The 24,150-nt window shown below is 40.5% G+C and overlaps 1 protein-coding gene across 1 annotated transcript in view; it reads right to left on the bottom strand.

Annotated features, from left to right (window-relative positions):
• The window catches only part of LOC145413779 (pecanex-like protein 4), a 33,899-nt gene extending 14,195 nt beyond the window's left edge, over window positions 1-19,704 (bottom strand). Inside the window, exons 1-8 of the mRNA XM_080283434.1 lie at window positions 19,565-19,704; window positions 17,868-18,044; window positions 16,494-16,679; window positions 14,938-15,123; window positions 9,489-9,670; window positions 8,826-8,977; window positions 6,695-6,841; window positions 1,513-1,808 (exon numbers count right to left, since the gene is read on the bottom strand). Coding sequence (XP_080139560.1) covers window positions 1,513-1,808; window positions 6,695-6,841; window positions 8,826-8,977; window positions 9,489-9,670; window positions 14,938-15,123; window positions 16,494-16,679; window positions 17,868-18,044; window positions 19,565-19,567 — 1,329 coding nt within the window. The 5' untranslated portion in view covers window positions 19,568-19,704. The remainder of the gene's footprint in view (window positions 1-1,512; window positions 1,809-6,694; window positions 6,842-8,825; window positions 8,978-9,488; window positions 9,671-14,937; window positions 15,124-16,493; window positions 16,680-17,867; window positions 18,045-19,564) is intronic.
• Window positions 19,705-24,150: the final 4,446 nt, after the last annotated feature.

Raw genomic sequence — 24,150 nt, 5'->3', positions numbered from 1 at the left:
ACACCACCTCAGTATAGACACAAGAAGGTGGATACAGTTTAAATTAATTTGATTTGAATGAACCCTCTAGCCTGGTCATTTTGATTCATTTTTCTTATGAGTTACAAATACAGTACTGAACCTGTACAAACAAATGTATACTTACAGACATGGAGACAGATCCTGGGGGGGGATTGGGGGGGAGAAATCCCCCCTACAACATGGTTAGGAGGATATCCTTGTGTTCATCCCCCCCCTCCCACAATTCAAGTAATCCAGAGAAAATGTGATGTTAAACTGTGAATTAATCTTAAAATGCTTAATGTTTACATTAACAAAATACTATAGTTACTTAAAAGAACATGAAAAATGAAACTGCAGAAAATATTATATGTTATCATCTGAAAATACAAGTTGCTCCGATGTAGGAATCTTAACTCAAAAGATCAGTGCAAGTGTGATGATGCACACAACACCATATAGTGCAGGTAGAAAATAAAAAAGACCAAAGAATTAAAGAAAAAACACGGAAATGAAATATACAGTATATAACACTGAACCATTCATTAAAATAAAAAACGTTACCTACAAAAATATTAGCTTAGACTTGACCAACAGCAACCTAACCTGAGACTAACCCTTTCGCCACAAGCTTAACCCCTTAACCACTTCGCCACGAGCTTATCTTCCCACCAGTATTTTACCCAAGTAGTACAAGGAGGAGCTAGGAAGCTTTAGACAACCCTCTGCTACCTCCCCAGTAAAGCAATGGCTTTTGACATGCTGGGTACGTCCTCATACCCTCCCAATGCCATGAAATGATGTTCAAGGTATGTCATCATGGCAAAGGGGATCAAGCATGTCATTGTTAAATGTTCGTGAACCATTACAAACCATCACAACTATTTCCACATAACAAGTAATATAAAATGAGACGTTGGCTAACTGGATTTATCGGTAGCTATGTAACTTCAACAGGCAATTTTTCTATAAACTACTGTGTACTTAACAGCAAAAATAAACTAATAAATTAATCTATCTATCTTATCTATTGCCAGACTCCATAATCACGTAAGGGGTGGCCATTTGACTTGGAGTTATTTGTTTTACGGGGAGGGGGACTAACCCTCCACAAACCCACTTGTTGACACGTAGGAAGCACATAAGGTTTGGTTACATGGTAACCACCCAGCGTTGTAAATGGTTTCTTGGCTTACAGGAAACCTTTTGGCTTGTCACTTTATGTAAAACCACCTGTAAAGGAAAGAAAGGCAATGAGAAGTGACAAGAAAGATGGGAGAAATAGGAAGAGAGGAGGGCAGGTACAGAAAAAGAATGATAAAGGCTAAGGAAGAAGTAGGCAGCACTACTTCAAGTGAGTGGATGATGGTCACCACCATCTACCACACCAGTAAAAATAATATATATATATATATATATATATATATATATATATATATATATATATATATATATATACTGGTACAGTAAATAAAAGGTGGCATATAATATGGACTTCTTGTACTTCCTCACCTGGAAAAGAGCTGGTCTTGGAGGCAATTCAACTGTGGCTACTGAGGACCCATTGAGCATGGCAGCTATGGTGAGGGAATCCACATCATTATACCATGCCAAGTGAGGTAGATGGGCAGCAAGACTCATTCCTGCGACAGCCACTAACAGACAGATTACTAGAGTTGCCTCACGTTGGCAGGTGACACGGCGGAGGGAAGTATGGTTTGGTAAGGAGGGCAAGGTTTCTTCGTACTTCCCTGAGAAGCCAGTGATCAAGGACACTCTGGGGGATAGTAGGCTGGATATCATCCAACCTAAAGAAGAAACTCCATTAAGTACCTGGGAAAATGAAATACAGCACAGTAATCTCTCTTACATGGATGGCCATTACCCAGATGCTGTGATCTGGCTGTTCAAAACCATTATTTGTATATGTTCTCATATCCGGACAAAATGCTTGTATCCAGGTGGAAATTATGGCTGCTCAAGCACTTTCATGCCCGGCCAGGAGGGAATAGCCTAGTTGTGATGCCCTGTCTGGCTAGGTAGTTCACCCACCGACCGCTAGAGATCTCATTTCTCACGTGGTTCCCATACTGTACACAGCTCCTCTCGGACAGTTGTTATGGGGGCACACATTGTGGTTTTTGTGGTTGTTCCCTACCTGCTTTAGCTCATACTATTCCTTGCATGCCTCTTCCTAGGGTGTGTGATGATGGCCTCTTCACCAGGGAAAAGAAAGAGTGTAGTGATGACTCTGGAGATGAGGGAGTTCCTAAGTATGACTGATGCAGGATGGTCGAATCATGATTGGTGACTTTGATTTTATTCTATCTTACTGTACTGTACCATGACTTTATTCTATTTTACCATGATTTTATTCCATTCTAACACTATGTTTTGTGTGCCCATTGCATTTTTCTTGTGTAGCTGTTTTTACCAGCCACGATAGTGAAGCTGGTATTGTTTTCTGTGTGTCTGTTAGCATGATAACTTTGCAACTGCTCAAGATGTCATCACAAAATTTTACAGGTGTATAGCAGTGAAAAAAAAATTGATCACAAGTTCGAAACTGGTGAAAGTCGGTCAAGGTTTGTGTGTCTGTTACCACAATAACTTCGCAACTGCTCAAGATACAATCACAAAATTTTACAGGTGTGTAGTAGGGATGAAAATCTCCTATGAGTTTGAAATTGGTGAAAGTGGGTCAAGGCAAAGGTCATATTTCCAGCCATGCTGGATATGTATCAGCTCATGGCTGGTGTGATTCCCCCCTTGGGGGGCCTCTAGTTTTTCATGTTTTCATATTACTGCAGGGCATGGCCCTGCAGTGGTGGTTGCTTGTCTGTAGTTGATGGGTCTGCTTGACCATGGTACTTGCTTAGCTGTGGTTTATTGATCTGCTTGACCAGACAGAGTACTGTTAAACAACCAGAACAAGTGTTGTACGATGTACTGTAGTGACCTTTTACACTAGCTTGCAAAGTTAGGTTATGTACAAATGTGGGCCAGGGGATGAGTCCATTATCCAGATGGAGCCATTACCCAGACATGCCTTTGGCACTATTACATCAGATAATCGAGGGATTACTGTACATCATGTGCATCTTCTTCAAAGTGGTTTTCAGTCTTGGTGCAACCTCATCATAATAACCAAACTGTTTCATATCTACTCCTTTACTTTTGCAGTTATTTTCTGCAGCTATGTTGACTGCATATAATTCTTCATGGATTTTCTACAACTGATGATGGATAACAGATAGGAATAGACTCTGATATTCACTGACCCCAAAGGATGGATGATATGAAGCAGAGAAGTGTGGATGTTTATGCCTGTAAGGTCAAGTTAGGATTCTGGGGACCTGAATGGTAAGTGAATGATAGTGTGGCTCATTCAACTGGGCAGCCTGGTTAGCCTCTCCATTCAACAGTTTTTTCTTTTTTTCTTCTCCATCTCTTGACCCAATATCATCCCATCCTTGGGTAAGAAAAGACATTTGACTGATAACCGCAATAAAAAAGTCTTAAAATTTCAAAAAGCTGGCCGCGAGGAAACTTGCATCGGTAATAAGTAGTCAAGAATGCTCAGACAAGTGTGGAAACTGTTACAAAATGAAACACATCTATCCTACAACATCCTCTTCCACAACAAGCTCCTGAAATATGGCCCTATTTACTTATACCATCTGCTTTACTCGAACATGCAGTTATGAAAAAGTCAATTTCTAGAGACTGTAACCTTGGATATGATTTCACATCCATTCAAGATATTCAGTAGCAATATTCTTTCATGCAGGGCACTCTTCACCTCCAACAAACCATCATACTCTTCAACCAAGTTCCAAGCTATGTACAGTTCTTGGTTGTACTCTGATCGGATGGCTTAATGCATAAAATTCATAACAGTATCCAATACTGGACTGGTCAGCTTATGCATGCAACAATCTTTATACAGAAACCTTTTACTGGGCATATACACATTTAGCTCTGACTTTAACCCCTTACATCTGAATAAAGTCCTTTCATAATTTATTCTTGCAGCTACCAGGTAATTTTACTCAGCTAACTGTACAAGCAGCTTCTCGCTCTGAAGGAATTTCTTAATACAGTAGTCCCTCAATTATCTGATGTAACAAAGCCAAAGGCATGACCGGGTAGTGGCAATGTCCAGATAATGAATAATATCCCCCCTACTATACTCAGACCCTACCCATACCCAACCTCCAACCTATACCTAACCTATTTGTACAGTATCTTTGCTTATTCTGGCAGTGTTTCCCGGTCATTCAGGCATATTTAAACATCAAAACGCATATAGGAATATCCAAAGTAATGCTAAACAGCAAGAAAACCATGAAAAAAAAGAAAAAAAATTAACACTGAAAACCAAAAAACAACCTACCTGCACATTACTGTATGTACAGTACCCCTCCTAATTTTGGCACTGTTTTCAGGTCAATCTGCCATATCTAGACATCAAAACACACATAGGAATACCCAAAGTAATGCTAAACATCAAGAAAACCATGAAAAGAAAAAAAAACACTCAAAACCAAAAAACCCCCTACAGTACCTATACACTACTGTATGTACAGTACCCCTTCTAATTTTTGCACTGTTTTCAGGTCAATCTGCCATATTTAGACATCAAAACACACATAGGAATATCCAAAGTAATGCTAAACACCAAGAAAACCATAAAAAAAAAAAATCCATCCATCCATCATCCAACCCTACGTTCCCCCATGAGGCGCGTACGAGCCTGCGGCTAGGCAAGTGGGTCCTGACATTTAAGATGAGAGCGACCAGCCTCACTCATCCCTGAGTGGCAGTACGTGAGCAATAAACCCCAACCAACCCTTGGATATAAACCTTCACAGGATCAATCCGATTGGAGAGCCGTAATTACCAATGAAACCACCAGGTGCCTTAATTTGGTTATATGGTTACCACCCAGCATACTAAATGGTTTCCTGGTGTACAGGAAACCTTTTGACTTGTCACTCAGTGCAGAGTCATCCATAGGCAGAAGGAAGAGGAAAGAATGATGGAAAGAAAGACAGCGGAGGGAATGTTAAGTCACCTGTAGGCAGAAGAAAGAGGAAAGAATGAAGGAAAGAAGACAGAAGAGGAAGGAAGGAAGGGAGGAAAGGGAAGACACCCAAAGCATCACTACATCGAGTGAGTGGATGGTGAGCGTCCCCATCTAAAAACGCCCTACCTATACACTGCTGTATGTAAAATACCCCCCCCCCCCAATTTTGGCACTGGTTTCAGGTCAATCTGCCATAGTTAGACATCAAAACACACATAAGAATATCCATATTAATGCCAAACACCAAAGAAACAATGCATAAACAACAAACATCCACAAAAAACATGACGGTTGGAAAATCAGTTATCTGACACAAATGATAGATGCTCCTGGGCCACAAAAAAATTCCAGAGTCAAATATGCCACCAGAAATTGGGTAAATTGATATAAATGGTATACCATCATCTTCCCTGGTGTTTATACTATTAGCCAATATAAACACAGAAAGCTGATGAGTAAAAGTACAGAAATGCTGTGAGAGTAGTGTTCAAGAGCAAAACTTACCTTCATATAACTTCCCATCCTAGTGCAACATTTTGCCAGCACCTTCCAAGAGCTAAGTAAATGTCTAGATACAGATTTTCATGAGCTTTCTCGTGGTCACTTCAGAATTTTGATACGACCAATAGTATTCAAATAATTCACAAAAATAAAAAAATCATGAGTCACTGCTATCGGCATGAAGTAGGGAAGGGATTGAGACAGTGAGAGGGTAGCCGGAAGGGTACGGCAGAGGGATTGGAGGAGGAGAAGAAGAGAGGTTGTGGGCAGGATTTTCACCTTATGTAATGAGACAGATGGGCGCTTTTACCGTACATTTACTCGTGGCTTGTGGTCTGTGTTAGATGCGTGGTGGCCTTTCGGAAACACAACTCCCGTGACCAGGCGACTTTGGACATTCGGTAGAAAGGCAGATGGCCGCTGTCACCAAACATGTACTAATGGCTTGTGGTCTGTGTTCAACCTATGGTGGCAGTTAGGAAAGATTTAGCCCGGTGGCTGAGCGACTTTGGACATTCGGTGGGGATGCATATAGACATTTTGACACCGATTAAGGGTTACAGGTATATCACTTGGGTGCTGGAGGTTCGTTGGGAGTGATCAGACCAGTGCATGACTTTGACCATTCAGTACAGGGGCGGACGGACATTTTAGCTCTGGTTGTGAATTACAGCCTATTTCCTGCACACGGCACGAGCCCAGCAGGCATGATACCAAATGTTTGAACATGTCAGCCAGCCGGCCGAAGTTCTCGGTGACTTTTTTATGTCTGGATAATGGCCAGTAAATTCAGATAATGGTTTAATAGAGACAAGTTTCAGTATCTGGATACTGCATATCCATATAAATGAGGGATTACTGTACTATATCTAATCCTTCCAGTTTGAAAAGTACGCTGAAAGCTGAATAAAATTATCCAGATGTAACATCAATAATATTAAAGACATCCTTGGGTTTAGTGGGTTAATTCAAGTGGCATTATTTTGTCCATAAAATCTATCTATCTATCTATCTCTCTACAGCCAGACACCTTATTCCCATACAGGGTGGCCACAATCAACTTGCCTCCACATAGCCCTTCCCTCCCTCTTAAACAATACTTACCCAAATCAACACTCAGCACAAATCCCCGGCATGCAGCGAAGATCATGAGGGCCGGGAAGTTAGGAAGAACAGCAGTGACGAGCAGGGTCAGTGTTCCTAGGATAACCTGAGCCACGAGGCGCCGGGTTGATGACGTTGCCGACCCTCCTGATATACACAAATAATAAACAGGTACATATCACAGCCTAAAAGAAACACAGAGAAGTATGAAAGGGACAGACAAACAAAGACACATAGAGAAGTATGAAAAGGGCAGACAAAGACACACAGAGAAGTATGAAAGGGACACACAAATAAAGACACACAGAGAAGTATGAAAGGGATGGACAAATAGAGAGAAGTATGAAAGGGATGGACAAATAGAAAGAAGTATGAAAGGGATGGACAAATAGAGAGAAGTATGAAAGGGATTGACAAACAATGTCTTATGCACAAACCTAAAATAAACAATGAGAAGTAGGAAAGGGATAGATAAATGATCTCTTGCACAAATCTAAAATAAACAATTAGAAGTACAAAAGAGACAGATAAATGTTTTCTTTTGAACAAACCTAAAATAAACAGAAAGAAGTATGAAAGGGATACATAAATAATGTTTTTTGCATACCAAACAAAACACCTGATGCTTATCTTACAGCAAAATGGCAACACCTTCCCATTTTCTACCTTTACATTCCTCCTTCAAACCTGGCTACACCACCCATTCATTTTCACTTCAAAAGCTGTTCTAAACTCCCTCATACAGTACATCCCAGTACCTGGTAAATGTAATCTGTACATACCACACACATAATGTATCCAACTTTGCATCCCTCTGCTCACTCAGAAAAGGATTTTTTCCTGTCCTTATCCTTCAGTCTAATAGTATTAACCCTTTCGATCTGCAGACATCTTTTTTACCTTACACTTGCTACCTCCAAAAATTTCATTCAGACTGGGACAGACTTTTAGAACTGAAGACATTAGATAAACCTCTTCACAGCTAGAGATATATCATATGCTGAATACAATTAGAACTTTCCTCTTCTTTCGACCTATGGGTGACTCTACACTGAGTGACAAGCAAAATGGTTTCCTGTACGCCAGGAAACCATTTACTAAGCTGGGTGGTAACCATATAACCAAATTATGATGCCTGGTGGTTTGGTGGGTAATTAAGGTGCTCCAAATGGATGGAGCCTGTGCAAGTTTATATACAAGGGGTGATTGGGGTTTACTGCCCACGTAATGCCACTAAGGGATGAGTGAGGCTGGTCACTCTCATCTTAAATGTCAGGACCAACTTGCCTAGCCCCGGACTCCTACGCCTCATGGGGCAACACATGAGTAGATGATAATGATGATGATATTGAATAAAATTAGCCTGTAATGACAAGAATACCCTACAGAAGCACATCACTGTAGTGAAGATGTTACACAAGGCTATTCTCAATGTTTTCTTTCACTTTCACCTGCACTGTTTTCTTGCTTCTTTCTACTCCACGTCTGTTCTAAAAGTCAACTGAGGATGAAATACTTAATATGAAGTACAAAACAAAAATCTCTTGGCATTAACAAAAACTTGATGATAAGGTGAACCACCGGTACTGGAAAAAGTTACACACTCCTTCCATATACGAATTCAAAAATCAAGGAGACATCTCATATCCACGCTTCAAACCCTTCCTGAAATCACAATCCATATTACAGTAGCTTTCTTATCCATGCATTCCCATATGTGGAGGTGCATGGACACAGAAGGATTACTGGGCCTTGGGAACGGGCAGTGAAGACTAGGCTAGGTCGGGGGGGGGGGGGAAGCACTCCTTGTCATTCATTATATCCACTCTATACAAATTTCAGCAGCCTAATGTTCATTCCATAAACTGTACTTGTAATACCTATGCCTACGCTGTCATAAGCCGTACTAGTTAAATAAATGTTTCGCACACCTTTGTCCTTTCCAAATAACTTTCTACTACTTTTATTGGAAAAAAAAAAAATGGTCCCCAAAACTGCTTCCCTTAAATCTCACCCTTCACTTAACTTCACTTACCATCCTCTTTCAGATTTCTATCACTATTATGGCAAACTATATCTTTCAGTTTTTTAGCATCTTTCTCAGTACTACAGAATCCAATTCTCATCTTACCTAAAACAAGGACCAGCCACTGCTCTAGAAACCATAATATGTACGCATCAATAGGTGGGAGGATGCCCAGAAGCCACAAGATAGGGGCAGTAGCAAATATCAGGTGGAAGATGCCATCAATTGGGTGCAGCCAAAAGATGCCAGGGTTGTGGCTGGGGATAAAGGAAAGAAAGAATATATAGACATGACACTAATGAAAATATATATATACTGCAGGGTTAAAATGATAAATTTTCAGGAAGCAGCTATATTACACATCAGACACAAAACAGAAAAGCAACCTATTTCTTCATCATCCTAGCTAATGTCTAACTCTTTCCAAGGAAGGTAGCAGAGGCAAGCACAACTACAAAACTTGATAAAAACTGAACTCTGAAGATGATGATGATGATGATAATAACAATAAAACTAAAACAAAATGCAGAGTTTCTTTCCATTACAAGATTGCAAACATTTAAAATCAAGATCACTTGCAACCACTTCTCAATGAACAAAGTACACTGACAGTGAGGAATATTTACCATACCTGGTAATTTTCACACATGTTACTGATACTGTAAATGGTAAATATGTCAATGTTTGACAATTCTCTTTGAGACTGAAACCACCAAGACAATTTCAGCACACCATGTATCATTAAATGTCTCCTACACTCTACCTCACCTGGTAATAAAGTGGATTAGGACACAAGTCATCATATGGGCAGGACGTGACAAAGCAGGAAGGTCCCAGGACAGTGGATGAAATGTAGCAGGTTCAGGTGGGCTCCCTCCTACTAGTGGCCAAATCCCAGCCCCCACTGTTAGAATGCCAGGTATCACAAACCCCAGCGATGCCACCCATGGCTGGGGAAGATTATGGATTATTAGTGTGAATTAATTATCATATAAACCTCCAGAGTGTAATACAAAATCAGTGTCAATGGAATGCAACTTTCAAACACTGGACATGGGGCTGTGGCACTGACAGACCTCCAGGCAGGGACATGTAGAAAACAACAAGGTCAATGATGAGTCTGAGGCCTAAGCATAGCTACGGCATAGCCTACATGTCCTTTAATTGCTGTTATATCCATTTTGTGGGAAAACATAACAGATTATTATAGAAAAATTGCCGCTCGTATTATTTATTTATTCATTTTTTTTCAAACAGGGCCTATTTATTGCGAAGGCAATTATTCTGATATATATGTATATACAGTATATATATCCAGTATATATATATATATATATATATATATATATATATATATATACAGTAATCACTCTAATATCCGGACGCCCAATAACCGAACATCCCCACTAACCGAACCTTATCGTCCTGGGATCAAACATTCCCAAAATGGTCCGAAAATCCAAAAAAATTGGAAAAAAAACCGATTTTTTGCCGTCCGTAATTTGAACTTGCCGCGCGCGCCGCGTGAGAGCATTGTTTTGGTTCGTCATTCCTCCGACGTCCGATAGAGCGCCGCTGCATCCTCCCCACTTCCCGCCTGTCTCTCACCGCGACTGGACCTGCGCTCTTCGTCATGGCTGCCCACGTGCTCGCTTTTGTGGTGGTGCCGTACTTGCTGCAAGGCCTCCTGCTGCTCTCTGCCCTACTCTTAGTGTGTGTGATGATGGCCCCGCCTCCTGAGAAAAGGAAGAGAGTGGTGTTGACTCTGGAGAAAAACGGGAGATATTGGAGAAGGTTGATGCGGGTTGGTCTTCCTCTCGCATTCTCCGCGAGTTCAACCTGGCCCAGTCGACTTTGTTTGATATCAAAAGCGTTCCCGAGACAAGCTCATGCAGTACACGGCTGACTTCTCGTCGAGAAGCAAACGCAACGTGGAGAGGAAGGTTATGTTTACTCCTGGGCAAGTATGCAGAGATCGACCGCTCCACGTTGATTTGGTATCGACAGCAACGTGCAGCTGGTGTGATGGTACGTGGAACGGAGCTGAAGGCTGCTGCTGAGAAGTTTGCAAGGCTTCACGACGCCTAGACTTCAAGGCATCCGAGGGTTGGCTCTTCGCGTTCAGGTTGCGACATGGCCTTACTAACCGTAAAGCACATGGCGAAGCATTGGACGCTACGAGAGATGGAGTGGACGAGTTTCGGCACAAGGTGAAAGGCTTGATCGACAGGGAGGGCCTCACTCTCGGTCAAGTCTATAACGCTGACGAAACTGGCCTATTCTATCGCTCGGTGCCAGCAGAACACTCTCGCCGATGAGACGGAGAAGCGTGTACCTGGCCGCAAGCTTTCTAAGGAACGGATATCTGCTTTGTGTTGTGCCAATGCTAACTGCATGCACCGGCTTAAGCCCGTTATTGTTTGCCGTGCAAAGCAGCCTCGGTGCCTTCGTGGGGTGATGGATGTCCTTCCTGTCGTATGGTACCATTCTTTGAAAGCATGGTTCACAGCTGTGATTTTCAAAGACTGGTTTCACCATCACTTCGTCCAAGGAGGTCATACATTACCAGACGAAGACACTGGGAATTCCTCGCGACCAGGTAAAGGCTCTCCTTCTCCTCGACAATGCACCTGCCCACCCGTGCGACAAGGACTTGGTTGCTGAGAATGGCCGTATTAGGTGCATGTTTCTGCCACCTAATACGACTGCTCTCATTCAACCAATGGACCAAGGAGTGATCGTGGCAACAAAGCGCCTGTACCGTCGGAAGTTCCTGGACGAGGTGATGGTGGTTCTCGAGGACGAGGACGAGCGCAGGGAAGGACGTGACACTCGAGGCAAGCGGACTTTGGAAAACCTTCGCCGCTACAACATCAAGTCTGCGCTGTACAACTGGGCTAGTGCATGGAAGGAAGTCCCTGTGAAAACTCTTGAAAATGGTTGGTCTCGTCTGCTTCTCGGAACAGATGTGGATGTACGATTTCCTAGGGTTTGACGTGGATGACTTCCATGCACGGCCTACGTGCACGCACGGCGACGATGTTGATGTGGACGATGTTCGTGAGTGGTTGGACGCGACGAGGCGATCCTGGGTATCAGACGTTGTCTGATATCGAGATCGCGTCTTCGGTTGCTGGTGTCAGTCCCGAACTTGAAGATTCCGACGACGAAGGCGATGATGATGCAGACTCCGCCCAGCAGGACACTACTCCAGCCATCCCCAAGCTGAGCGCACTCCGGGAACATCTAGAGTTCGTCCTAGACTACCTGGAACACCCGGACTGCGACAGGGAGATGGGGCCCTTGGGACTCGTGGAGGAAGTGCGTGCTTTCCGGCAGCGCATCATCAATCGCCAGAATAAATCGGTCCTTGCGTCAGTCAACGATTGACAGTTTTTTCCAGGCCCGTGACCCCTGCTGTGCCAAGCCCTGGTTCCACTCCGTTGCCTCCCAAGACAGGCCCTCATGCTCCGAGCCACAGCCCAGCACATCAGCTACAGTGGAGTCACCGCTCGACGTGAGTTTGCGGCTGTCTTCAGAGTCTTCTGTAGTCGGTATGCGCCATCACCACTACCCACCGATGCACCCCTTGGACGCCTGCCAGTGATACTCTCGGGCTCTGACAGTGAATAAACAGCAAGAACTTCTCCACTAGACCACACGGGAATTTTGAGTGTTGTGCAGTGAAAAAAACGGTGTGTTGTGTTAAGGTTTTCAAGTTGGGAGAAAAGACTAAGTAGAAAAGAAATTTAACGTAACTAACCTTCTTTGTTTTGGCTTTGGAAACTTAAAAAAACTTGGGAAAAGTTAATGTGCAACACTTAAATTTAATGGAACATTATTTGGACTAAAGTGAACACTGTGAAAAGAACGGACTTCTGTGTGTTAGTGACTAAGTTCAGTGCAAGACTTCAGGAAGAGTGTAGTGCAAGTGCTTCAGGAAATCGTTCTTACTGTCAGAGTCCGAGAGGAGGCGGTTATTCATCGAGGTGGCCAGGGACTTGCTGTAAGTAGCCAAAATGTTTCATGTTGTACTATTTTCCATACTATATTTACCAGAATGTTTCATATTGTATTTTTTCCCATACTATACTTACCAGAAAGTGTCATACTGTACTTCTTTCCATACTAAACTTACCTCATGCATGTGCAGTAGGAATGGGTTTTTCAGAGTTCGGTTAGGTTCGGTTAGGTTAGGTTCGGTTAGAGTCCATAAGTACCAGAATGTTTATTAATGTATGAACATACTTCTAAACCCACATTTTATGTGTCTATTGCATTTATTTCAGTCATTTATGTGCCTTATTGGTGTGATTTGGGTGTTAAATAGGTGCTATGCATGTCCGGAGGGAGTTGTATAGGTGTTTCTCTGTGTTAGGGTCCGTAAGTACAAGTCCATAAGCTGGGGCCCAATATCCGGACAAAACCAATATCCGAACCTACCGATGGCTCTATTGATCCGGATATTGGAGTGATTACTGTATTTATATATAATTACAGTCATCTTGCCTAAAGTGCGCCTTCACAAAGTGCTTCTTGCCTAATGTGCGATGGGGGTCTGGCAATAATTAATTACTGTACAGTATTTAGAAAGTGCGTTTGCTACTTGCAATGTGCGACAGGCATGAAAAATTGAGGCAAATACGGTATTCTCTCGCAACTCGCAAGCATAATTTGTAGCGTGCAATGGGTAAGGGTGGGGCTGGTGAGTATGTCTGGTGGGATGCGGCTGGTATGTGAGTGAGTGGTAGCCACAGCAGCAGGATGATGACGTAATGTCTGTAGTGTCTGACCTGGACTTTGACGGTTTCCTGGAGCAGTAACAGGCAGCACCTAACCTAGTGCAAATTAAGATGTGCATTCCATAAAACTGGCCACACAATATTGTGCTTTAAAAGCATTCGTTAATCACAGGCACAATTGTCACCAGGGTTGTCATTTGGTATTTTTCATTACCAAATGTGGGGCAATTTGGTAATGAAAAATCTGATCAGTAATTATTCAGAAAGATTCATTACCAAAAGGATTTTTCACGTGTATGAGTGTACCGAGGATGGAGATGGTGGATTATCTTTTTTTTTTTTTCTTTTAATGCAAAAAAGAAGGAACTAAAGGCTAAGTGCACACAAACCATTCCTTCCTCCCCCCCAAAAAAAAAAAAAAAAAAGAGGGCCAAAATCCCTCTAGTGGTGATGAGAGTGATAGTGAAGAACGGGATAAGGCCCGTGCAGAACAGCTGTGAGTGTTTTGATTCAGCTTCCGTGGTACAGACTCGGGTACCACAACAACAATTCGCATTATCTACCATGTGTACAGTGCTGGTAAGGTCTTGAATTTTCATAATAAATATACAGTATTACTCCTGCATGTTTCTATTGTAAGTTTTCCTTTTGCATTTCAGTTAGGAATAGGTACTGGTGAATCAATACACAAAAATTCAGGATATGTCACCCATAAAGCCATTTTAACATTGGATCCTATGCTTCACAAAGTGTGAATTTATAAAGTGCGACAGGCTGTGTCGCCCATATTCACGCATTTTACGTGAGATGACTGTATATAAATGACTTTCCAAGGCTTTGTGTGTTGAGCACACATTTAAGAAGGGCAGTTGCTGACCAGTTCCTCCATCTGTAAGACATGTTTACAATAGCTATTGGAGTAAACCTTTACAATATGAAAATCATCTAATTTAGAAATATACTTCATTCTATATGAAACATGCAAAAAATAATTACCATGGCCCCTATTCACTTACTTTACCCTATGAAATTTTAAACATTTTTCAAAGATAAGAAATGTTTAGTGAGGGTCTTTTAGCCAAGATACTGATGCCCTAGTAGCATAAACACTTGAGTGGCAACCCATGCATATGACATAAGCAGGCTGCTGCTGCTATATGGACCATTAGATATATTAATAATTAAGTATTTACATACAGCTTTCCAATCAGAATAACAATGAGAACATCATAATTTAATGAGGGGTGCAAGGTGTAAGTACAGTATCTGGATATGTGTACATACTGTAACTTTAGAAATAGATATGACTTACAATTTTCATCATGGAAGATGCAGGATAAGTTTTGAAGACATGTTTTCAGAAAAACAGGCCATCTTCTACACTATAAAATACAGAACATACTATTGCCTATGCATCACGTGTAAAACTATATACAGTATCACCTCTTCAATTAATAAACTTTTGATGAACTCACCAGCTGAAGATGATCAACAGTGCTGGGTCTGACATAGTAAACAGAACAGCCTCCAACCAAACCCACCACCAGGGAATGAATCAGAATTCCACCTCTTAAGCGCTTCTCTCGTATTAAGAATGCCCAAGTCTTGGGGCCCAAAGGTGAATCAAACTCCAGCACTTCTTCATCTGATGCTATGTGTACCTGAGGATAATATTATGTGGTAGTAAAGACAGCTGTGACATTAGCAATATAAATTGATGCTAACCTTGAATTCATTTAGTAGAATCCAGACTGGGGGCCTCTAGTTAATAATAATAATAATAATAATAATACTGTAATAATAATAATAATAATAATAATAATAATAATAATAATAAATAATAACAACAGTCCATCCATCCATCCATCTCCAATCTTATGTCACCCCACAGAGGAGCGTAGGAGTCCGGGGGTAGGCAAGTTGGTCCTGATATTTAATATGAGAGTGACCAGCCTCATTCATCGCTGAGTGGCATTACATGAGCAATAAACCCCAACCAACCCTTGGATATAAACCTACACAGGCTCATTCTGATTGGAGTACCTTAATTACCCTTATAACATCAGGTGCCATAATCTGGTTATATGGTTACCACCCAGCATAATAAATTGTTTCCTGGTGTACAGGAAACCATTTGGCTTGTCACCCAGTATAAAGTCACCCATATGCAAAATGAGGAATGAATGAAGGAAAGAAAGACACAAGAGGCAGGAAAGAAGAGAGGATAGGACAAATACCCAAAGCAGCACTATACTGAGTGAGTGAATTATTATTATCATTATTATCATCTAGTGCTGTTCTTGGGTGTCTGCCCTTTCCTCTCCTCCATCCTTCTTTCCTTCCATCCTCTTTTGTCTTTCCCTCATTCTCTCCTTGTCCTTCTGCCTACGGGTGACTTTACACTCCCTCTTCTGTCTTTCTTTCCTTCATTCTTTCCTCTTCCTTCTGCCTGTGGGTGGCTTTACACTAAGTGAAAAGGCAACTGGTTTCCTGTACACCAGGAAACCATTTACTGCACTGGATGGTAACCATATAACCAAATTTTGGCACCTGGTGGTTTAATGGGCAATTACGGCACTCAATCGCACTGAGCCAATGAAGGTTTATATCCAAGGGATAGTTGGGGGATATTGCTCACATAATACCACTCAGGGATGAGTGAGGCTGGTCACTCTAATCTTAAATGTCAGGACCAACTTGCTTAGCCCCGGGCTCCTATGTTCCTCATGGGGCAAAGTAGGATTGGATGATGAATGAATGAATGCATGAATTACCTGAATTATAATTGTTATTGTTATTATTATTATTATTGTTATTATTATTGTTATTATTATTATTATTGTTATTATTATTATTATTATTATTATTATCATTACTGTTACTATCAGCACATACAACAACTATGACCTACATAAAATTTCAAGTTCAAGAATACCAGGAAAAGTACAGAAATAATTAACTGTGGAATAAACCTTACATAAAACCTTTCTTTTTACTCTATATGGTAGTTCCTCCACATACTGACAGTTACCTGAGCTGTATCTCCAGTCTTTGACTTCTGAGATCGAAGATAGTAGGCAATAATCTGCAAGAGGAGGCAGTACAGGAAGTCAATGGCGCCACTTATAAATACTGCTTGAGAGAGACTTGCTTTCCCATGGTACTCCAGCAGCATAAACAACACAGTCACCAATGGAATCACAGAAAATAACATTATCTGAAAATAGAACAATACAAAACTGTAATATGGAGATTACAATGTTGGCACAAAAATCTTTAGCCATTTATAACTGCTGAAAAAATTGGTTTACATGGCTTTAAACTAATATTTCCTGAGTCACAAGGTTTTGAAGGCATCTATGAAAGATGAAGCCTTTGCAACCAATCACAACTGATAAGAGCAGTGAGGGTTGGGAATATCTGTCAACACTGCCATAAGATATGCTATAATTCCACCATGCCTGTACAAGTCATTTGAAACCATCTCTAAGTACTCATATTTCACAGTACAGGTATTAATTATAAATCTGAATTATCCAGAATGATAATGAGTACTGTTAATCAGCCTAACAGCACTCTGGTGTACCCCTAGCAATATCATAAACTTTATCACTGATATTACATCACTACAGGAAGCTATCACAAAGTCAACATCATTTCTCACACAGAAAATAAACAACATACAGGTACTGTTCTGGTAATTCCACACTGTGGATGAGCAAGGTAATTTATTGTGAAAAAAATTCAATGGGTGAAGAAAAGTAAATAACAAATAAGGGAAACTGCAGTTGGATGAATCAGTCTGGACAAGCTGAGAACATGGGTACAACTATGATGCACTGTACAGGCCTAAACAGGAAAGATACAATCCCTCAAGCAAGTACAAAAGAAAGTAAAAAAAAAAAAAAAAAAAAAATGGGATGAGGTCCTATGCAGGTACTTCAGGGTCAATGTTGCATGAGATCATGCAGCTTGTGCAATGGGATCAGCAGCTTCCTCCTTCCTATTAAACAAAAGGTGGTCATAATGTGAACAAGGCCAATCTGTGAAGCAAGAAACACTGCTGTTCATAGATCCTGTATGTAAGAACACCCCTTTCATATGGCAACTTTCAGAAAAGAAAAAACTCTGATCCCTACCAGTAAATTTTATTCAGACAATTAAAAATGCTGGGACTGAAAGGGATAGACACATTTCTCTCAACTCCATCAAATCTATGATGAGAAATATCACATGATTTTATTGACCTGAGGGTAAAATCCTCTGACTTTTCTCTTTCTCTCTTGTAATGCAAACAAGATAGAACAAAAGCTAGAAGCCTGCAAAAACTAATTCCTGCCATGAACAACTAAATGAAGAGGGAGTCAGCTTCAAGATCCATTCTTTTCTGATGATGTTAACTAACCTGCAGGACATAAACATAAGCAGGGACATCTTCCGAGGCACACAGCCTTAGGCCGCCCAAGAAGGTTTCCAAGAGTCGACGCCAAATAAATGGCTTCTTGTATTCATTGACAAGCGGAGATTCCATCCCTCCGTGCGCCGCGGCCCAGGCCAGGCGGGTTGTGATGGAGAAGTCATTCTGAAATTCAAATAATAAACATAAAAATAAATGAAGGCTTAGTAAGCCACTGACAAGAACCACACACTTTTATTACCACAGCTGGTGGAAAGTCAAAGCAAAGGTTTTAAAAACCCTGGCAAGCGACCACAAACTAATTTGGTAGTCTGGTAATGTTTCGTGGTTCACTTACTCTACCCCGAGACTGTTTCTTAAGCAAATACATGGATACAGTTACAAAGCATATTTCAAAACATAACCATGATCTGCAACTGTATAGCTATATACTTCCCTAATATTTTGTTTTTTCATAGTTTCTATTTTATAACCCGTACTGCACTAGGGACGTAGATATACTTCCCCCCCTAAACCGCCAGCAATGTAGATCTACGTCCTGCAGCACTGGAAAGTCACTGCAAGCAACCAAGGTAAAATGGAAGGTACTGTAATAACGTATCTCACTAACATCAGACAATTTTCCACTAGGCTTACAACACTGATTTAGAAGTGCGGGAGGCGAGTGACAGTCTTCACAGGCTCACAGCCACTCTGCTCTCTCAGTAACCTCGAAGATTTCAAAACACAAGTGGCACCAACCCGACGGTTTAACCAACTTTCTGGCTTTGGTGATCACTTTTATTAGTGCCAAGGATCTTATATTGATGTATTAAGCCCATTTTGCCAGAAAAAAAAAATCCAAAATCGATTCACAGACTCTCAGCTGCTCTGCTCTCTCAGTAACCTCGAAGATTTTTGAGGTTGAGTGGCACCAACCCGATTCAATTCAACCAACTTTCTGGCTTTGGTGCTTACTTTTATTAGTACCAGGAATCTTATATTGATGTACTAAGCCCATTTAGTCAAAAGAAAAAGAGAAAATCAGCCGGCGTAGAGGGGTCTCAGTAGGTCTGCATGTTCCATTGCCTCCTGTAAAACCGGGAGTGTGCTGCACCATCTTTTCTAATGCTCACATTTCTCAGGGAACACTGAACATGTGACAGTCTATGGGGTGGACCCTTCATATTTCACATCTCATATCTCCTGCAAGATCTATGAATCTTGAAGACCAATTTCAGTGGCTGACAAACTTTAATTTTCATAAAATTAATGGCTGCTATTCAAATGTGCTAAAAAAAATCAATCACTTAGGGCTAGATGTGTTTTAACTTAATGAGAGCAGAAAACATGCCTGGCATTGGCCAGCAACATCTAAAACCAAATACAAGTAGAGATCTGTTCAACTGATTATGCATTGAACAAAAAGAAAATCCTTTTAGTGGCTGACATGAATTCGTCATGGGGTCAACCATATTTCTCATATATTAATGCTGAGCTAAAAAAAAAAAAAAATCAAGCCCAATAAAATACTAGTTCATAGCCTTGCTAAATGCTTAATGGTCTTACCGTAATTCAATACACCGACATAAACCCGCTCACAGCTCCACTGGTTATTTATTGAATTCAATACATCAGCTACGGAAGCTCTTCAATGACAAGGAAGCTTATTTCGTGAATGGAGCATACAAACTGTACCTACTCACCATAGCTCAGTTGGAAACGCTTGAAGCATGAGTGACTGAGGTTACCACACAAAATCAACCAAGGAAAACACTACAAGGGCCGTGTTTGTTCCATTGCGTGAGAGAAACATGACCGCCGCATCGATCAGCTGAGAAGGTCGCTAAGTCTGGAATGTCAGGTTATCCAATGGGGTTGCAATATATGAATTGTAAGTAAGTAATGCCATTTTACACAAAATAATGAGAAAACGAATAATGATATTGAACAAATGTAATATATTGCCAATAAAATGAGGCTTGGCAAGGGTAGGTATGCAGTTTTGACTGAATATGTAACCCGGATATAACGCCATGCTGGTTTTTGTTTACATTTTGTGTTATTATTTTTGGTGGGATTTAAAGGGATCACAAATGTAATATATATATATATATATATATATATATATATATATATATATTTATTTATTTATTTATTTAGTGTACACTGTCAAATGTGTCTTATAATCTCATAGTACTGCGCTTATACAACTGAAGTTAGATCGCGCGGCATAGAAAGTATTCCTGGGTAGAATAATACGTTATCTTTTGTTCACATGAGTTAGGAATGAAGCTGTAGCTGCCTCTATTACGTTCTAAATATGAACACTTCAATCTTATGGCCGAATACCTCGAGAAATGGGGCATGCATAGGCATATGACGATTAATCATTCTTTCGCAACAATAAATACAACACTTCAATCAATCAAGAGTTCTTCTTCCTCGTCTTCCTTCCCCTCCCACTCCTCTTCCAAGGTCGCTAACAAAAGCTAACAAATGTATTACTCAAGCATGTGGAAACTCAAAACGCCAGTGTGTACCAATGAACTTGTATAAAACAACTGGAGGAACAGGAAGCGTAGAAAGACTCTTCATTCTCATTTTCTTTTCCTTCCTGCAGTTGACTGGAAATTTGTGCATGTAGTACATGGGATATTATGGCGCTGCTTCCTCTCGTTATCTTAGCCCATGGAATACCTCAGGAGACGCCTTACCACGACTTCATCATTTCTTGCAACGGCATGATGTGGTGTGAGTGGATGATAGAACGCATGTCGTTGATGGCGCCTTCATTGACAATATCACGTACTTAAAATTAAAACTCCAAGGACTTTGAGGGTAAGAAATGATTCACTCCAATTACGTATTTTTCCATTTTATTTCTACCATTCTTTATTTATTAGCTTTTGAAACACTTCTAGCTGAAAGAGTTTACGTACAAAATTCAAAGGACTTTGAGGATAACAGATTGTGTGTGTGTGTGTGTGTGTGTGTGTGTGTGTTTGTAATTATTATTATTTATATACGATTTTTTCAGTTTGGGAGAGAATTTTTAGACTGCAGAGGTTAGTCATAGCCTTCATCAACTTCACCAGAAGAGATTTTTTCCCGCTCTGAATATCATCTGGAGTTCCAAGAATAAGACAAAGATATAAAGTCATCGAGCTGAAGAGGTTAACCCGATACTCTTAAATATACTGCGTGTCATTTTTCTTTCCTTTTTCTTTATTTTTCAAGAATGGTCAGGATTCCTGGGCTTCAATGAAGAGTGAATGAATGTGTGGCCCATTTAAATGAAGAGAAATTCGTTGAATACCTCTCTCTCTCTCTCTCTCTCTCTCTCTCTCTCTCCCTCGGCTGAAGAAGAACCGTCTGACGTCAACAGGAATTAAACGAAAATTTCCTCCACTGGCACTTCCCTCCGATGACGTATTTATTTATTTATTCATTTATTCGTTTATTATTAATTTTAGATTATTTGTTCAAAATGGGAGGGATTTTTCAAACTGAAGGGCGGGAGAGGGTTAGATATTGCCTTCATTAAATAATTTAGCGACAAAGCTATTTTTTTATTTGAATATAATTGCCTGTAGATAGCCAGAACAAATGAGAGAGAGAGAGAGAGAGAGAGAGAGAGAGAGAGAGAGAGAGAGAGAGAGAGAGAATAAAACGTAATTCTTGGAAGTGAGGTAAGATTCAACCTGTTATCAATCAACAGTGCTTTACACGTCACCATGATCTGCACTGTTTTTCTGAGAGTGCAGAGGAACTGGTGACTGTACGAAAGAGAGAGAGAGAGAGAGAGAGAGAGGGGCTGAGGATTATAGCACACTGGAGAGTCGTAGGAGCAAGAGTGTTAGTACTGACAGCCTGCCATTAATCTCTTCATGGTTGAAACAGCCGACTTCCAGCAAAGGTATCGTGTTCACAGCTTTGAGTGCAGCTGGATGAATTACGGTGGCTTTAATTTGACAGGTTTAGTGTATAAAAATATGTTATTCTGTGGATTCTTAACGGCAGAATAACGTTGGACAGTTAGTGGAATTCCTCTGACAGAAAAATATCCATTGCCTTTGTTTTTTTTCCTGCAGTTTTTGTCGAAAGTATACGAATTGGATTTCGTTCAGCGAAGTATTCTGTTCTGGATGGTAGAGATTTTTTTTTATACTGTAATATAAGGTTTCTGGAAGTTTAGCCTCTCAAAATCCCACAAAAAATCCAGTATTTTGGCAGGAAAGTCATAAGGTACTGGTTACTGTGTGTTTTAACAATTTTGTCGTGGTAGTACGAACTCAAAAAATTCTCAGACATTATTTTTTTCGGATTTCTCACTATGTTATCGTGGTTTCCGGATTTAGATACAATGGAATTCAATACCTTACCTAAAGCATACAAGATACTTCAGCTGCCATCAGCATCCAAATTAAACTGCAGGCTATATCGTCACTTATATTTTGCCACATATTGAAGTATGCTGTTTTTTATTGCTACGCTTCTCGTGTAAAAAAAAAGAAAAATGTTTTATTATATACCTCTTTTCTTTTGCTTTTCCTTTTCTCTGTGATTTTCCTCAGTAACTCTTGCAACCATCGACTTTTCAGATATTCGTGTGGTGTAATAGAACTCACTATTTATAAGATTTTTTCCTTTTGGCCAAGCAAAATGTGACCTACATCACTGAGTAATCTAAGGATATGCAATTTTTTTTTTTTTTAATGATTGATGAATTATGTCTACTAAACTTTAAAATGTACAGTAAAACTTAGTATCAGAATATCACTCTCAGCAATCAGTGAATCTCTGTGTATATTTAATTTTTTTGCCCAATGCTATAATCCCGGAAGGGGAGGCCACAAATACATCACCTCCATGTCACCTTGCCCTTCACCGTATGTCTGCTCTACTCCCAGCTCACACTATCCTGAGTCATATATCACTCCATCCTAACCCTCCCCATCATCCTCTTCCTCCCTCTCCTCTTCCCCCTCCCACTCTCTCCCCCTCCACCTCACTCACACACTTTCTCCTGATCAAAAAAATAAAAAGTCTGTTTGGTATTGAAGTGGGCAAAACAGTCTCCCCCAGTAAATTTTTGATATCTCCTGTGGAATCGAACTCATGATTCTTAGTACGAGGCCACTGGTGACCCATTCACCCCGATGACTTGTATTCTTTTTTTTCCTGCGCTTAGAAGAGCGTTTTCTAACTGGAGGGATTAAACTTGACTTTTATTAACCCCTGAGGAGAAAGATTATTCCCAAGCTAAAGGATGAAGAAGAGGAGGAATGTGATGATGATGATGAAAGAGAAGAAAAAGAAAGAAAGAGAAAAATCTATGTGAACGAAATGCCTTGACGTTCGAAGCGTTTTTAGCCCATTCAGTCTGCTGACGTATCGTATCGTCGTATCGTTTATAAAGGCTCCAACATGCTTGCATGAGTCCACCTTGGTCACCTAATGACGGCTCTCCATGCTGCTCGATTTCTGGCAGCCTCCCTGTTCAGTCCCGTATCCCTGAGGTCACACTCTGCAACCTCATCCCAGGTCTTTCTTGGTCTGCCTCTCGCTGCCCTACCCACGACGTTCACATCTCTCACTTTTCGCACACAGTTGTCGTCCTCCATCCTCTCCACATGCCCAAAGCATCTCAGTCTACCCCTCCTCATCACAACGCTAATACACTCCAGTTCCATCCTTCCTCTCAACTCTTCAGCCGTAAACCTTGCCCTTTCAGTTCTTCTAATCCCTTTTAATTCTTGCCATGTCCACACAGTTTTATTCACCTCAACCCTTTGAATCCGTGTGAGGTCCATCTATATTTAGTCTTGGCAGATTTTATTGAACTTAGGAAAACGTTCTGCACTACTCTTTCTTTTTTCTTTTTTCTTTTTTTCTGTGTTTAACCCCCCACCCCCACTCGAGTTTGAAAAGTCTGTCCCACACTAAATAAATTCGTCAAGAGATGGCGATGAGTAAATAAAATGGAGTCTTGGACATGAAGTGTTAAGGGATATTGTTATTGTTGCTGTTATTAGTAGTACTGTATTAAGGTTGTTATCCTTAATTATTATTATTATTATAATTATTACTATTATTATTATTATTTTATTATCATTATCATTGTTATTATTATTACTTGTATTATTATTATTATTGTTATTATTATTACTTGTATTATTATTATCATTGTCATTATCATTACTTGTATTATTATTATTATTGCTAGTATTATTTCATTTTCATTATTATTATTATCATTTTAACAGGGAATATTAGATACAGTCTTCAG

Source organism: Coenobita brevimanus, chromosome 97, assembly GCF_032717465.1.
Source record: "Coenobita brevimanus isolate Jiangsu-jjx chromosome 97, ASM3271746v2, whole genome shotgun sequence".
NCBI lineage: Eukaryota > Metazoa > Arthropoda > Malacostraca > Decapoda > Coenobitidae > Coenobita > Coenobita brevimanus.
This window is presented reverse-complemented; position numbering and strand designations above follow the sequence as displayed.